At 41.0% G+C, this 17705-nt stretch overlaps 1 protein-coding gene across 3 annotated transcripts in view; it reads right to left on the bottom strand.

Annotated features, from left to right (window-relative positions):
• Window positions 1-17705, bottom strand: part of LOC106932692 (ras/Rap GTPase-activating protein SynGAP-like) — a 55873-nt gene that overhangs the window by 10930 nt on the left and 27238 nt on the right. For all 3 annotated transcript variants that reach the window (XM_088010264.1, XM_088010265.1, XM_088010266.1), the window contains exons 4-15: window positions 17194-17347; window positions 16049-16147; window positions 15710-15949; window positions 15268-15603; window positions 14815-14959; window positions 13643-13787; window positions 12135-12371; window positions 9290-9491; window positions 8292-8482; window positions 6724-6931; window positions 4017-4610; window positions 2-523 (exon numbers count right to left, since the gene is read on the bottom strand). In XM_088010264.1, the coding sequence (XP_087866390.1) occupies window positions 2-523; window positions 4017-4610; window positions 6724-6931; window positions 8292-8482; window positions 9290-9491; window positions 12135-12371; window positions 13643-13787; window positions 14815-14959; window positions 15268-15603; window positions 15710-15949; window positions 16049-16147; window positions 17194-17347 (3073 nt within the window). The remainder of the gene's footprint in view (window position 1; window positions 524-4016; window positions 4611-6723; window positions 6932-8291; window positions 8483-9289; window positions 9492-12134; window positions 12372-13642; window positions 13788-14814; window positions 14960-15267; window positions 15604-15709; window positions 15950-16048; window positions 16148-17193; window positions 17348-17705) is intronic.

Here is a 17705-nt window from a genome sequence, read left to right as displayed (position 1 = left end):
CCTGTTTGTTTGCGACCGGTTTCAGCAGATGCTGCTGCGGCGGCTGCAGCTGTGACTGCTGAGGCTTCTTGGTGCTTTTTGTGGGTGTGTCTGTGGAGTCCTCCGCAGCTGCTGCCGGAGAGTGGTTTTCTTTAGCGGAGCTCGTCTGGAAGGGAAGCCCCGGAGCCGGACTGTCAGTGACCGACAGCTGCCCGTCCTGCTGCGGCGGCGGCTGCTGCTGCTGCTGCGGCTGCTGCTGCTGCTGCTGCGTCGCTTGCTTCGATGGGCGGGACTTTGGCTGACTGCCGCTGAAGCTCGCGTCCGAGGAGTTGAGGAGGAGGTTCCTGCTCTGCGGACGAACCTTTGGAGGCGTGGCAGTGGCAGGCGTGTTGATGGAGCGCTGGGACTTGAGGTGCTGAGCAGCGATAGATGACTGGCGGGACGGATGAACTGTCGTCGGAGGTGTAGCCAAGGAAGCAGGCGTGCCTGTGCCGGTGCCTGTCTGAGATGTGACTCCCATCAGGTGATGCTGCTGCAGAGACTCCTGAGAGGGAACAAGGATGCAAAAAAAAAAAACAGTATGAGTCACAACACAGAAAAAAATATGTCTATTTTGAGAGGAGTGTTCATTTTTGTTGCGGTGGCACTGAACTCCTACATACAGCCATGACAAAAAAAAAATAAAGTAGGATAACCTACAACAGCCTGAGTATTTTCTAATGCATCAATTGAAAGAAATAAAATAATAATAATCTTGATATTCTCTGTAAAAATGTCATTTTAAAAAGATGCATTTTCTGGTAAGTAATAAATTAAGCCACCTCGATTTTTATTTACACTTAAAATGACTGCAACCAAACATAGGTCTCTGAGTTTGGAAGGTTTCCCTTGTTAAATCTCAGACATTACGTTTGGTGTACTCTTTACAATTGAAATGCGAGTGAGCTCCACGGTGGGATCTAACGAAGAGCTGAATATTGAAAAAGAAGAATCTAGCAGCTGATTATTCATTTAAAGAAGTATCAAAACCATTTGAAGTGGAGGAAATCTGAAACGACCCTATTTGCAGTTGTTGCTCCAAGCAAGTTCACCCCAACAGCAGACCACAAGATGCTAAAAGATGTCTCCAGTAACAAGAGGTTACTGTTGATGCGAAAGTTTATCTCTGTACGAAGAGAAAACTTTGCTCACTAAAAGAATATTAGGGCCAAAGTTTCCAATTTTTCCAAAATTAATCTTTAATGTGAGGGATGGAGCAGTTTTGCTCAAACACCCTAGTCAGTTCACCCTTTCTGTGTATCTTACTGTAAGTGTAAAAGTGTTATAAATACTCCCACCAGACGGAGCAACATGATTCAAAATTCAAGATCTTTCACCTGCTTATAAGCTGCTCACACCTTAAGGTGCCTCCGACTGAGACCCTCCATCTGTTCCACAATCACAGTTGACGACAACTGGGTCAGCAGATGCTCATGGAGACGCAACCTTTTCGATTTTTTTTTTCTTTTTTCTAATTTAAGATGACGCTACTTAAGAATGATCTCTATTTTGCTCTCGTATTTGTGTAAACTCAAAGGAATTTGCGAGTTTAGTTTTGATTAACACCCTAAATAACCCCAATCATTTGTGACGGATGGATGGATAGATTAATCATTAATTCTTAAAGCTCTTTCCTGAATGCACCATCTGTATAAATAAGCAGGTGGCTTGTGATGTTTGTTCCATTAAAGCCCACACAGCGGGGCAGAAATAGCTCAAGACGACACGACGGCATCATTAAACACCGTAATTTTACATCCACGCCTCATAGTAAGCTTATCAGCCTGACGGATCAACGGCCCGAGTGCACACCAGCCAATCCTTAGCCGCACAGTTCGTTTAAACAGAAAACACACACATCAAGCAGTCTAATTAAAGCCGAAATGTTTTCAGATTGAAACTTCTCCGTCTTTGCTCTTTAGCTGCACCACGTCTGCAGGACACGCATGGCTAAGAAAGATAATGATAATGCAGCATCAGCAGCTCTGACGCTGTCATCTGCCTGGTTGGCCAACGGCTAATAACCAGAACTGTTAAAACAAGGACACGCAGGGCAGCGGCTGTGAAGCACTCTCACAGAGTCCAGATGAAGCGGGCACGGGGCTTACGTCTGGATTCGGTCTTTAGCACGACGACAGCCTCTTACTTTACAGTAAGATTTGCTTATTACGCTGCTCAACCAAAGGTCCTTGATCAAACTCGTCATGTGGTTGCTGCAGATTTCAGTCACTCAAATTTAAGCCGACTTATTCTATAATTAATAAATGGCAAATTATGTAATAGAAAACCACAAAATACTTACATCTCTATAAGCATATTACAATGATTTCAGAAGAGAAGATGCCACACTGATCCGTTTAAGCAGAGTTTTTTTTTTTTTTTTTTTAGATAGGAGTACATTTGTGGAAATAAATTGTGCTAATTAAAACTGAATAAAACAACATGCAAAAATATCTACTCTATTAACAATCCCAAAGCATTTAGTGGAGACAGAAGATCAAGTGAAACTGCTTCAAATAGTGTAAAACAAACTGTAGTGCTTCTGTGTGTTTTCATTGATTTAACTAGACCAAAAAAACTCAAATCAACAATAAAGCAAGTTCTGACCAAAAACTGTAAAACATGCATGAAAACATGTTTTGAATGGAGGCAGAACCATTGATACATTTAGCACAGTTCATCAGGCACATGGTTCTGATGTTATTCTCTGTGCACTCGTCATCTCTCGACTATTTTTTTTTTTTGGCTCATCACAGAAATAACTTTGGGACTGTTTTGTATTAAACCGATGAGTCACATACTAGTGCATCTCAGCAGATCATAAAAAAGAAAGTTATTTTTCAAATTTTACATTAAAAAAAAGGAAATTTCACATATTTGCTGACTCTGGAAACATTTTTTACAAAGACATTATAAGAATATTTGTATTGACAATTTACATACACTACTGTAACATTACTATGCTTTTACGCAGATTATAAGCCCAGATGATGATGGCTTTATAAACTTCTAATAATAATGAATAAATTTAAAACACTGACATATCTGGAAGAGAATACAAAAGTCTGATTCATCCTTGGGTAAAATTTCCAAACAAAACATCTGGAAACGTGAAGGTTTCACAAAATTCAGAAAGGAGAAAGGACCTGTGTCTCCAAGATAATCATGTTTTGTTGCAATCCCAAAAAAATAAAATAAAAACCTGTCAAGATGCTCGCTGAAGACGGTACAGAATACCATTATCATTATCCACAGTGAAATAAGAGCTAAAACAACATGGGCTGAAAGGCTGCTCAGCAAGGAAGAAGTCATTATTTCTAAACACTTAAGCATGAGAATACCATCCCAACTGGGCGGTGTGGGCTGCAGCATGTTGTTTTTGTGTTTTGCTGCTAGTGGATGGCATCATGAAGAAATAACCATACGTGCAAAATATTGGAGCAACATCCCAAGACATGAGCCAGGATGGTAAAGCTTAGTCACAAACAGAAATAGTCATGCCATTAAATCTGTTAAAAGTGATTTAAAAACAACAAATTCAACGTTTTGAAGAGGCCATCACAAAGCTCTGGTCCCATAGATAATTTGTGGACAGAGCTGAAAAGGTGTGTGAGCAAGGTGGCCTACAGACCTGACCAAGTCATACTAGTTTCTGTTTTGTTCAAACAAACAAAAGTAAATTTCACAGTAAGTTGTGTGTCACAGTCTATGTATCACGGAGAGAACTGATCTTATCTTACAGTAATAAATTGATTTTTAAGATTTAAATCTGTAAATATTAGTTTTAGTCATAAAAACTTAAAGTTATGTTCTTATTGAACTTATTTATTAACCCCTTAATAAATAACAGTTAAATCCTCCTCAACCTATTGAATTGAATGTAAGCATTTCAATGGTGAGAGTTAACTTGTAATAAATGATTAAAGCTGAATGCAGGCACATATTCACAGCATCAAACCGTCATTGTGCATGTGTGAGACCGGTGGAGCGGCTCCTACCTGCACCTGCAGAGACAGCTGGTGCCAGGCGTAGTCGTTGTTCTGATTCTGCCGGGTGAAGTCGTCGCTGTAGCTGTGCGAATGTACGATGCTGGGCTGCACCAGGCTGCTCTGCGACTGCAGGGCAGAAAGGTCCTCGCTGCGGGAGAAAGCGCTGTTGCCAAAGGCGGGCGGGTAGTCCGGGTGGCCGTTCTCAGCCTCCGGGGTGAGGAGCAGCGGAGGAGGGGCGGCAACTGGAGGAGGAGCCTGGGACTGAGCCGGGGAGTTCTGGGCAGCCAGATGGAACAGAGGGTTCTGGAAAGAAAGGGGGAAATGCATCGCTGCAGCCGCCTGCTGCTGCTGCTGGGAGATGGATTCTGTTGGGGCCCCTACGTGGCCCATCTGGCTCAGCCTGAGGCCAGAGCCGGACGAACCCGGGGGCAAGTGGCCCCCCATGCGAAGCGGGGCGCCCAGGTTCCCGAAGCTGTGGCCGAGGCCAGCAATGGAGGCCTGAGAGGAGGCCAGCATGTCTCCAACTGAGTTCAGGTTTGAGATGCTGTTCATTCGGGAGTCCTGAAGGTCCATCATGGAGACACTTTTGTTTACACTGTGGACCTGAAAGCGAAACAAAATGAATGCTCACTTTTTCTATCTGCAGCAGAGGCATTTATTTATATGAACCTGTCGGCAAAGTAATAGACTCAAATATATATTTACATATTAGATATTTTGTGGTAGGATTGTAATAACAGTGAAATAACAGTGAAAGTGGCAATAAGAACTATTTATTGCTTTTCACCTAAAGAAGCACAATGTGTGTCTCTAAATTGCTCACTGTAGCTGCATTTGATCGTATTTTAAAATGTATTGAAAACATTTTCATGTTTTCACAAAAATATGAAAATGTTTTCATGAAAATGCTTTGTTCTCCACTGAACAAACAGTGGAGAAAAAACTTAAGTGAGCCAACTTCTTTAAAAACATCGTTACCTGGAATTTAAATAAAGTTTCTTACAAGAAATTGACTATGGTAAATGATAAGTTTCAAACTTCAACTTCAAGACCCTTGCTCATGAATTAAAATCAGAGAACTCCATGTTTTAATTTTAGTAAAATAAATTTCATTTTCTTCTGGTTAGGCTGAATACTAAACCACGTGAAATAAATCTTGGTTTCGTGAAACTGGAACCCAAACTAGGGACACAGGCATTGTGAATACATTAATATTTATTGAAACTTCACTCTTTTCCATGTTTAAAAAAAATGAATAAATAAAAACAAAAACAGTAATTCTTAATTTCAAACAAATCATAACATTTAGACGAATAATTCTTGCTTGTTGGAGCACACCTATATTATTTGTCTCCTTCAAATTGGGCCACTAAACTCAGCAAATCACTGAAAGGCTTTTTTCCCCCCATAAAACTTTATAGTCTGTAGAGAAAACTTCAATTAAAACAGAAAACAGAGCCGGTTACAACCAGTGCTGTGTTGAAACCTCTTGGGCTCCAATTTAGTTCTTCATTTGGAAAGTAAAATGCTGCCTGGCAATTTTTTCTGACATTGTTCTCCAGTTTCTAAATGAGGAGACTTTCTTGATAAATGTATTTCATTATCAAGATTTTATGTGTGGCACACCGACCACTTATAGTTGTGTTACTTGGCACCCTGGGTAAGCCACAAAACAGGAGGTCGCCCACTTTATATGCAGCAGACAGGCAGATGTGAAACAGGAAGTTTTGGAGTGGTCATGGTGACCTGGACAGTAAGCAGTCATTCGTTAATTGATTGAGTCATTGACTGGCTGATTCACTGATTGCAGGAGAGCAATAATTAGGTCAGAAGCCTGGAGGTTTATGAAAGACGCTACAGGAAACACTGAGATCCAAAACCTGGCTTTGACAATCTGTCGACAGGATGTTTATTAGTCATCCGCTCCAAAAATCTGATCGCCATGAAAGGATGAGTCCCATTTGCATCTTGCCAAAAGCCACACCAGGATTACAATTAATCTGTGGCCCCAGTTGCATGACATCAGAAAAGCCTTGACAATGTTGAAGGCAATGCAGCCAGATCTATAATGGAATAGTTGAAAGTGTGTTCATGCTAGGATGGTCCAGTGAAAGTCTGGAGCTAAATTCATCTGAGAATTTGTGGCACGACTGGAGAATTGAAGCCCACAGACGTACTCAGTCCAATCTGAAGGAGATCGGGCTGTTTTGCGAAGTAGAATTGGCGAAACATTTGTGTTTCAATGCGTTTTCTGTTCCAGCCATTTCACACGAGACGTGAGGCAGTTAAAGGGTAAAGTTAAAAGTTGAAGGAGGTTCTACTTTGTGTTGGTCATTCACATAATATCCGGATAAAATGCACCGATGACAAAATGTGAAAACGTTCAAACAGGATGAATGTTTTAGCAAGCCACGGCGCCTCAGCAGTCATGAGAAATGTGGAAACTTCTTTTTTTTTTTCAAATGCAACCAGAGATTTTTAAACAACCAATGAGGCTAGCCAAATAAAAACATGGCAAGGATCTGGATGCAATTTCACTTATTAAAAAAAAAAGCATCGACTTTCAATGACTTCTCAATGTTAACTGTTTTTTTTTTTTTTAATCTTTTATAATGTAGCATGTGCAAACATTGGCCGTTTTTATTGAAATTTGAGTTAAAACACCACCATGCCATCAGATGAGGAAGAAAACTTGCCAGGACTTAACGCACTCTACCTTCGGATCGGGTTCTGTGATGTCCGAGCTGCTGGTGCAGTACGCAGGGCTGGATCGAGCCAGAGGTGGGCGGGTGACGTAGAACACCTCCCTGGACGAAGAGCGGAGGTCTCGCTCGGCCTGACGCCTCATGTTCAGATTGGAGGAGAGGGACTCTACAGCCGAGACTCCGGTCGTGGGCGACGGGAGGCGCGAAATGTCTATCGAGCTGCAGACAGGCAGAAGAAGAGACTACACTGTGGAAGGACGTCCCTCAGCTCTGATGGATTATGTGCAGCCTGATTTTGTTCACTTATTTTGGTATCGAGGCTGAAGAATTGCTTGGTTTTGATCCCACACACTCGTCTGTGAGGCTTCACAGTATGCATCAATGTATGTGTGATTATATAACAAGCGCGTAATAGAGTTCCCACACAATTTTTCATGCAAAAATATTTGCAGACCTTCAAACCCCCACTGTCTAAAGTTCTCAGTACTTGATATTTGTTTCACTATGAGTGAATGGCAGATATTTCTACAGACCGAGAAAGGTTTTCAGAACCTGGAAAAATAGCAGAAAAAAAGGAAGGAAAGAAAGAAGAGCGCAAGGAATAAAGGAAAGAACAGAAAATCAGAAGGAAGAGAAGTAGGTCACAAGAAAGCAGTGAAGGAAGGAAAGACCAAAAGGCATGAAAAGAAGGATAGATGAAACAGAAGAAAGAGAATCAGGACAATAAAAAGGAGGGAAGCAAAACAGGAAGAAGTACACAAAGAAGGGTAGAAGGAAAGGAAGACAGACGAAGGAGAGGAGAAAAACACTAAACAGGAAAAAAGGATAGGTATGACTGGAAAAAAACAAAAGAAATCAGCTGGAAAAAAAAGAAAGAACTGTACAAGAAGGAAGAGAGAAAGAAATGAGGGAGAAAAGATGAGGGAAAAAAGAAAAATAAGGGATGACAGGACACAAGTAAGGAATTGAAGAAAAGACACAAGAGCAGAGGGAGCAAACAAAGTGAGACGGCGTCACTCTTGCGTAACCCGTCACTTTTCCACCTGCACCAGTTTTGCATCACTACAGTTCTGTGTAATCCTTTCATGCTGACCCTCTAAATGATCTCCTTTGTTATTATTAAAACCCAGTCCAACGCAGAAACTGTCTCCTGACAAGCCTGGAGAACTAAAGAATCAAAAACAAGGTGAGAAAAGACTCTGGGAAAACAGATGGTGCTGGCAATTAGGGAACGACGATCCGCTCTGAAAGCCGGTTGAGGTGCATTAGCATTAGCATTACGGGCTTTTAGAAATACACCAGGGTTGTTATGAGCTACTGAACTCTCACTTCCTGTGTACACTTGGCCTTTTTATGAGTCCCTGTTAATAACACCCTTGTGGAGCTGTAAATCCTCTCTTTATGCAGCCTAGGTGCACATTTGCAATCACAGCCATGCACCGGGTCTTTATAGAGCCACAGCGGGGACCGAACCTGCTGGCGCTTTGTTCTATTCGGGGACATGCAAATGCAAGTTTCGTGCCCAGAAGTAATGACAACAGAAAATGTGGAAAAACAACAGGGGGCCATGAGAAGATACCTGTTTAAATCACGCATCATAAGGCTTTGGAAATCAGAGGACATAAGGCGATTGAAGGATGGGCGGGAGAAGAGTCTGTCCTTCGGTCTCTCCGGTTGGTGGTTTGTGGGCATGTGGAGCTGCGGATTCCTCAGGGCAACGCTGATGTCGTTCAGCAGCCGCGGCAGGGGTCCGAGTTTGAGGATTGCATCCTGCAGGGAGATTATTTTTTTATTTTTATTTTTTAAGTAAAAACAAGAAAATACACTGCTTAACCTTTTGTTGGAGCCGCAAATATGAACAAGCAAAACCAGAAAAGAATAAGTTAATATGATGCCGTTATCAGTTTGAGAAACAGGTCTAAGAAGATAGATACCGTATTTTTCAGACTATAAGCTGCTACTTTTTTCCTACACTTTAAACCATGAGGCTCAGAGCCTGGTGCGGCTTTCTGTGGATTTTTCTTCAACCACCAGGGGGCTCTTTAGCAGGAAGTAAATCAGTGGAAGTCAAAATTGGAAATCAAAGAAAAAAGTGCTAATTTTCATTTAGAACAAGCACATGCTAGCAGCAGAGACAATGGAGAAATTTCTTCAAACTCATAAGATGCAGCTTTTAAGTTGAGGGCTGTCGATCTGGCAGTACAGAAGGGAAATAGAGCCGCTGCACATAAACTCAGCATGAACTTAATAAATTCGATAGATTTATTGTCTTATGGAAAACCGAGAACGGTGGAGATACTAGCGGCTTATAGTCAGTGCGGTTTATATATGTACTTTTTTTTTCCCCCAAAAGATTTGTAGTTGCGGCTTACATTATGGTGCGCTCTATTGTCCGGAAAATACGGTAGTTTTATTTGCTCAATACGATAAACAAGAATCCAAATCCTTCATTCAGTAAGCTTTTACGTTTTGTGCCATTTTATTTCACTAATATCTTTCTGTTCAAAACAAAAACAAACATGGAACAACGGTGAGCCTTCACAGGTGTGGCCGGACTAGTAATAAAATGTGACCCACCTTACTGAGCTGCCCCATGACTTCCCACAGCAAGCTGTGCAGCATGGACAGCTCCCTACCGAGGTCGATGTAGCCCTCAAAGCCTCCGGCGTTTCCTCCAGTGTCCATGTTGGAAATCTCATAGAGGAACTGCTGCATGGAGCCCCACTCCATCTCCAGGAACTCGTTCATGAAATACATGTATTCCTCCTTGGGTCCAAATCTGAAAAGGTGGCAATTAGAAGAGCAGTGAAGAAATAAAAAGGATATCATATTGCATGTACTAGTACTTTTTCATCAATATTAAGAAAATATTGACTTTAAACAAGCCGCTATATTAAGATGAAAAGTTACTTGTAAGTTAGTTTTGTCTTATTTCAAGTGTCCCAAGATATTTGCACTAGAAATTAAACAGAAATACATAGTAAGATTTTGTGTTTTTGCTGGATGGATGGGATCTTTGAGAGTCTTTATTTCTGTTAATTGTGATGATTTTCTACTAACATGACATTTAAGATTAGAATATTACATCAGACTAATAAAAAAAGACATTTTTAAAAACAAAAATGTTTGGTCTGTTTAATACCTGCCTAAAGGTTGATATAGTCAAACACAAATTTTAATCTTTTACTTAACTTTTTTGGGGAAAAATACTTTTAGGAGTATTTTTACTGCCCCATAATTTTTACTTTTACTTGAGTAATATCATGACAAAGTATCGCTGCTCTTGAGCAACATTTTCGGCTGCTCTGGTGACGCATCAGAATGAACCTCGCTATTTGTGAATAAATAATCCTAATTTAATTAGATATACGTCTCAGAAAATTCAAATCTCTAGCATGTAATTGGATTAAGAACTGCCACCATCCTGTGTTTAGGAAGAGACCAAAAACATTTGTGAAGTCCAAAGTCTAGAGTAGCGATCCAGCAGGTTACTTTGAATCTCCTGCAGTTGCGCTGGAAGCAACCAAGCATTTCTGACCTGGTGCTTTTGTTCTCGTTTCTTCGTCTTTTCTGTCCTCTCACCTCCCAGGTGGACAAGGCGGACAGAGGGCTATTTCTGATTCTGCTGGAGTGAGTTTCTCCTTCCTACCCCCCACTCCGCCTCGCTGCGCGCCCTCAGGATGAGATATTAAATCGAAGGGATGATTCACACAATCCCTCCACTTTCAAACTGCCGTTTTGTAATTATACTGAATAAATACATTAAATGAGGCTGTTCCTAACTGAACCGGATCACAAATGAGTTTGATGAGACCGTGGTCAGCTGGATCTCAGTCAGGTTTATTTATTTTACTTAAAGCACTTTATCTACAGGTTAATTTGTTTTAAATTAGAAAAAAAAATCCATTAAACTAAACTGAGCAGAATTCAACTGAATGCTGGATTTGACTCCATAGGAACAAACATATTCACATCTAAATACTGCATTATATATAGTACTGCAGAGTACTGCAGTACCAATGACATTGCAGTAGCTGTATGTCAGAATTGCTTGGACATAAAGGTGTTTTTAAGGACCTTTAAAACAAATGTAGGCTGTGTTTTTACTTTCTTCAGTATAAAACAAAGATAACTAGAGGAAAATGGAAAGGATGAGGATTTCATGTATTTGGGGGTAAAAATTGGTCCAAACCAACCAGGCCACAATTGAAAAACTAGCGTTGTTAAATTTAAAAACTGTAACTTAATAAGTCCCTGCTCTGCAGAACACAAATCAATTAAATAGAACCTGTCTGGCAACATGAAGTAGGCAAGAATATCTAAAAAATATAAATAAAGAAAAAGAAGAAAGCAAGTCATAACCAGATTTAAAGAAAAAGCAAAACCAGATCAGAAAACAAGTTACTGGCATCTATCTGTCTGGAAAAGTTCACAAAGCCATTTAAGGCTTTGGGACTCAAGTAAACCACGAGGAGAGCCATTTTCCACAAATAGAGGAAAAGTGAAACATTTCCCACAAGCAAGTGAAATCTTTTTGAAGTTTTGTATCCAGTTATATAAGGGCCTAAATATAACAGTTCAGAAGGATAACATCACAGTAACAGCCAAGCACGGTAGTGGTAGTGTGATAATCTGATCTTGCTTTGCTGCTTTCTAACCTGGACGTCTTTTGATTATTATTGGAATCATGAAATCTTGTGGGAGACAGTGAATCCTGAAGGACATGCACAAAGATTCACACTACACCCAACACTCTGCATCTGAAGGGCTCAAAAACCCTCAAATGTGGCTGAATCAAAATGAAATCCTCTGAAAGGTTGGCGAAATTTCCTCCACAGTGATGTAAAACACTGCTACCAGTTATAATAAACACTTGATGCAGCTAATCAGGTTTATAATACAATAACTTTATTGGCTTGGTTTGGATCGTTTTTCTCTCTGACTAAATAAACTCATCATCATAAAACATTTAAGACTGACAAAAAAAGAAGCAGCAAAAACTGAAGAAATCAGGGCAAAATCTTCTTTGCTATATTGTACCCTTAAAATCAAATTTTGACAATAAAGTAAGTGTGAGTTTCAAAGTTCTTCGACTCGAGTCGGATAAGTCCTTCTGGTGACGTGCAACTAAATTTTTTGAAGCTTTACCCGGCGCTTCTGTAAGCCAGAGGTTTAAATAAACACGTCAGTGTTCTCGTTTTAATCGGAGTGTCAGTAAAGAGAGCAAACTGAAAGAAATGTGTCACTGCATAGAGGCTCTGAGCTCACTGCTGTGTGAGTAACAGCTTAAACCCTCGCAGGCAAAACCGCAATCCTCTAATTCGGTGAGGTTAGGCCATCCCGCCTGACACGGAGCGCCGAGCGTCTGCAGGTCTAAAAATGAACCGCGTCGAATCAGCGCGGCAAAGTCGAGGAGACTCACTTGGTGAAGCTGGCCAGGTTCTGCATCACCTTGGCGATGAGCGTGAGCGTGCGGGACGTGCGCTCGGCCGGGTACTCCTGCATCAGGTTGAACAGGGACGGGGACATGATGGCGGGGCACATGAAGCGCAGGAACAGGGAGGAGCTGATGAGGCTGTCGGCGAGATCCTCTCGCCCTCGCTCGGCGCATCTGGCTCTCCAAGAGGCGAAAACCTCCTTCAGCTCCCGGGGAAAGATGCTGAAACAAGAACATTGTTCTTATTACAGCAGCTGTCAGAGAGAACAGCGAGGTGGAAACGCCGGGAGACTGAAAGTTATAGAAAGTTACCCAACCATATTGCTCTCTTCAACGAGGAAATGTTTCTATTTAATACTTTTTTCTTTTTTGTTTTTACAGTGAAGTCTTGCGCTGTTGTTGTTTTTCATACCTCTCTGTTACACAGACGAACGATTTCACTTGAAATCAAACAGACATCTTAACCTTTTCTTGAAACAACACGCAACATCAAAACAGCATCCAATGTTACCCCAACTAAAGTAAAAGCAATTAAAAAGCCATTAATCTGCGCACATATATTCAGAGTAAATAGCTGTAATTTCACAATTTATCAAAATTTTATGTTACTGAAACCATTGTTTAATGTACACTTGATATTTCAGGTTGATCAAAGTGAACTTTTAGCCATTAATCTATCACTTTCTGTATCCTTGACCTGTGAAAATGAGGTGGAGCACAGGTCCATTCCTCTTGACTAAAGTGCAGTGAAAAAAGTATTTTCTCCCCAACAGATTTCCCCTTATTCAATCAAGAATTAACTGTGATTAACCGCAATTTCTTAATTCAGTTTTACTAGTCACATCCAGCTCTGATTACTGCCGGCGTGGAGGAAAAAAATAAAAACCAAACAAAATCACTTAAGCAGAAGCTGTCTGACAACATGAACCAGAGTAAAAACCTCAAAGAACATTTCCTCAGTTACGTTTCCTGGAGCTCCACTCATACGTCCATCAAGTAAAGTCAGGTGTGTGATCCTTCTAAGAAGTGGTTACAGGAAAATAGCTACTTAGTTATAATGTAAGTTTGCAACGCTGCAATGTGAGGAGGACAGTAGGGAAGGCAAAACATCTCCACATCTCTGTTTTTTTTTTTTGCAGCGTTAGAGAACTGCAGAGTAGAGAGACATCTTGGGGTCACCAGGTTTCTTGTACAACAGACATCAGATGCCATATACATGTCAACCAGAGGTTTGAGCTGCAAGCCAGGAACAACATCCAAAACATAAACATGTGGAGTTAGCAGCAGTCTGCTGGTGCTTCAACTGGAATACAGTTGGTGTTTAAAAAAAAAATTAAGACTTCTTTTGACAAAAGATGAATCGAGTTTGAGGCTCTTTGCAGATTTACAGGGGTTGAATTGTTGAGAGTGCAGCACGTGGTCACAGAGTCTTCAAATGCAAAACATATAATCCTAAATGTATCCTCGGCAATGAATCTGGAATAAGAACTGACCAGAGGGAGTTGATGATCTTGCAGAGTAAAAGCTCGCAGCACATCCGGAGGTTGGCTTGGTGGTCAGCGAGGACTGATGGTGGGACACGCATTGGGTCCACCTCACAGTTCTCCTCAGACTCATATAAGGCTCGAATGAAATCACCTGGAAAGTGGACAACAGAGATCTGGGACTTAGAGGACATTCCTAAGCCAAAGGTATGCAGAGAGGCTCAAAAATGCCTGGAATGCCTGATTGTGCCTAAAGAGTTTGGGCCATAAGTTGGAGAGTGACAAAAATGGCAACGTATGGCTGAAATCTATGTATGGGTGATGGGCTTGATTGAAATAAGTCCTTCTTTTATTCAAATTACTTTGTCTCCAAGTCTTCTCACATCGGCATTCTTTAAAGGCGACATGAACCCCACTGTTTACACTTCTAGGGCAAAACGCTTTGGTTTTTAAAGGACGTTTTGATACAATTTGAATTTATGTAAAAGATCACCCGTGAAGTACTGTAAAAACAGCCCACTGCATTTCTCCTACATGTCAAATTTCATCTTCATAAATCTTTCCTTAACACCAGGGGGTTCCAGGCCTGTCCAGCTTGCATGGAAAAATGCCATCTACTCCAGCCAAAAAATCATCAGTAATCCTCTTTCTTCCTCTTCTCACCTTTTACTGACAGATATACTGAGGATGTACAGGGACAGGTATTCTAGAATTTATATATAATATTACTAAGGCTAACTCAGTTGGGAACAGTAAAACGTAGCAGTGCTATTACTTTCACATGGAAGAACTGAAAACAACTGATTACTTAGGACAAACTGTGCACCACTGCTAATACTTTTCAAGCAACATTAAAAGATTTTGACGTGTCCCAGTAGAAAGTCATAAAACATTGTCTTTTGCTTACTTTGGACTGCTAACTGCTATTAGCAACACAACCTGGAAAGAGTTTTTTTTTTTTTTTTTTTTTTTCCATTCATTTAATCTGTAAAACACAAATGTTTACAAAGACTACCATACAGTGCTGTTTGTGTTTCTGCTCAAATGAAATGCAAACCGTCAGAGACAAAGTAGCACCTGCAACTCTTACAATATCTGACATACATATATGTAAGTGACCATCTCATTTTCGGACATTTTCAATTAAATATTTCTAACAACAGAGCTACTGACGGTCTTACCTATTGCTTCCTTGAGGTATCTGTGACCTATTAGTTTGAGGTACTCTTCCACGGCCTTTGTAGCGAGTGTGTTTTCCCGAAAGATCAAATGTTCACGGTCCATGAATCGATCCACCTCGCACATCGCCATGTCTGAAAGAAACTCCTACGAGGAGACACAACGTGAAGTTCAGTAAAACAGAAAGGTTGCAAGTACGGGAAGTTTATAGTATCATTAATCTACAAGGTGATTTGGTTACAGCTGTCAGGAAAATACATTAAAAAGAAGGGGGGGGAGTTATGAGTAATATTAAAACATAACTAATGCATTTAAAAATGCTAATAAATGACCAAGACATTTATTGCAGAACTTAAAGCTCCAGGAGTAAATTTGTCGATTTGATCATAAACCGTCTTTTGAACAATATTTGCCAAAAACAGCCCAGAGATTTGGTTGGTTGATACTTCGATTACCTTTGTTTTCCCTGTGCTCTGAAGAATGTGCACCAGAGCAAACGCCACCTCCTCTTTACTCTTCACGCTCAGCAGCGGCTCCAGCACCGCGCACAGTGTTCGGTAGTTGTTGGTGATGTACTCGGCAAACTCCTTGTACAGCTCCATCGGGAGGATATTCATCGTCTGGTAGCGCGACTTGACACGCAGCGAAGCATTGATCACTTTGGCACTTCCGACGCCGCCACTTTTGGCTAAAACACTGGACTGTATCACCGGGTACCACTGCTCAACAAACTGCCGGCCCGTGATGCTGGATATCGGGATGCTGACAAGGCCGATGTATGTGCTTTTCTCCTAATTTGCAAACGAGATGGATTTTAACCCTCATATGCTTTTGTATTTTATTTTTTTAGATCAGACATATAAAATAAACAAAAAGGTATCGAAACGCAGCGCTTACCTTGCGTCTCTTTTTGTCTGTCTCTTTGTAGAGGTGCAAACGAAGGCTACGAATGGTTGGCAAATTGTTAAACTCAAAATGTTCCCCCCAGAAGACCGTGTCGGTGCGGGGTTTGCTGGTGGTACGCGCGTACAGCATGTCGTCCAGACAGAGCTCGCAGTAGTAGCGTTTCTTAGCTGGAAGATCTCGAGCCTCAATTATCCACAACTTGAGCACATTCTCCACCCGCCTGCTGTTGTCCTGAAAAGAGTGCTATAACTGCGTTAAACAACCCAGGAGGCTTAAGTGTTAAACTTAGCTGGACACGCACGAAAAAAAAAAAAAATCCACTGAGAATACCTTGTTTGGTTTGACCGCTCGTTGCAGATTCTCAATCCATTTGTCTCTTTCAGAAGCTGATCGGCAGGCAAAACATTTTGTCCCTGAATTGGTGGTTACCTGAAGACAAAACATGTTTTTTTTAATACACAGATTTCTTTGCAACTGATCTGTGTTTTTCCAAGTCGTAAGATTTAGGGGTAAAGACGCAGATTACAATTAAATTAAAATACTCCACGGAGGACAGGCTTATTAGTTTTCACTTGAGTTTTTCCACTCCCGTTCTTTTCTTTTTGTCCTCCCCTGATTATAAAAAGTGTAAACCAAGGTTTGCCTCCTAAGAGGCTTAAGTGAAATCTGTATATCTCTTGAGTTCTGCTGAACTAAAAATAGCGTGAAAAGCCACTTCTACCGCAGGGACGAGCGCAAATGTGGTAAGAGCACTCAGACGGGAAAGAGCTAATCTAGGCTAATCTAACATGAACAGAAATTCTCTAAAACAAACTTTTGAGATTAATAAAGCCTATTGCCTGTTCAATACTGATCACTATGGCAACAAAATACTGCCATAATGAACTGAACTTTACTGCATTGTGCTGCATCTAGGCTGCACGGTTGCATCGGCGCTGTTGCCTTGCAGTGAGAAGTTGCTGGGGTTGAATTCCTGTTAATGGCATTTTGAAACTGTTGCTTCTCTGGCTTCCTCCCACAGTCCATAAATATGCACGTTAGATTAATTAACCACTTTAATTAGCCCAGAGGGGATCTGTATTACCCTGTGATGGATTGGCAACCTGCAAATAACCCCAAAACGTCATGCATTTAGTAGGCGTAGGAGATGAATTACGCTTGATTTGAATATGTTTATTTCATAAAGTGTTTTCCGAAGATGACATACGACACAAACACCCGCCGCCTCCAAACCTGCAGGTTTGAGCCTTAATCGTTAAATATCTCTGCTCAACAAAACCTGGAACTCCGATAATCTGTTTCATTATATTAGCTCTAATTAACTAATGAACTATATTTATCAAAAGCTCCAGAGAGAAATTAAGAGGCTTCTGCAGTCGTAGCTCAAATGTTACATAATTTCAGCTGGAGAGAAAAAAAAAAGTGACAGGCAGGCAAAAACACAGAAAAGGAAAAGGTTAGAGAGATTAACACACCTCAAAGCAGTACTCTTGTCCTAAAATGCTAGAGTGGACAGGCTTGATAATGGCATCTTCATCCAGAACTAGGTCTAAAGCCTCTGCAGCACTGCTGGGGGAGAGGAGGGACTCATGGGAGTGGGATTCTTTGAAGCTTTGCATCAAGCGAGTCCTGGTGAGAAGCAGGAGACATCGACTTCATTTGGATGTTTTCACAACGTGAGTCAAGGCAGAGAAAAATCATCGAGTGTCGGTGTGGGTTTCAGAAAATTTCACAGAACCTGCCGATTTATTTTACCACTTGGAGCTAAAACACGTGCAAAAATGTATGTCTTTGAATGTTGCGCTTGCATCAGTTCATCAGGGATGACTGATGAACTGTCATTTTCATTGATGAAAATAAATTCATCAATGCTCTGGCCGGCCTAGTAAAGCTCAGGTTCCTGGGATTCATATGGATGTTACTTTACTGCCTAGCAACACCTGCAAACCCTTAAAAAATATTAACACCCTGCATGACATTCTCAACC

The sequence above is a fragment of the Poecilia mexicana genome, unplaced genomic scaffold (genome assembly GCF_051168715.1).
Source record: "Poecilia mexicana isolate PSO_F unplaced genomic scaffold, ASM5116871v1 scaffold_11, whole genome shotgun sequence".
Classification (NCBI taxonomy): domain Eukaryota; kingdom Metazoa; phylum Chordata; class Actinopteri; order Cyprinodontiformes; family Poeciliidae; genus Poecilia; species Poecilia mexicana.
Note: the sequence above shows the minus strand (reverse complement) of the source record. Positions and strands in the feature narration are given on the sequence as shown.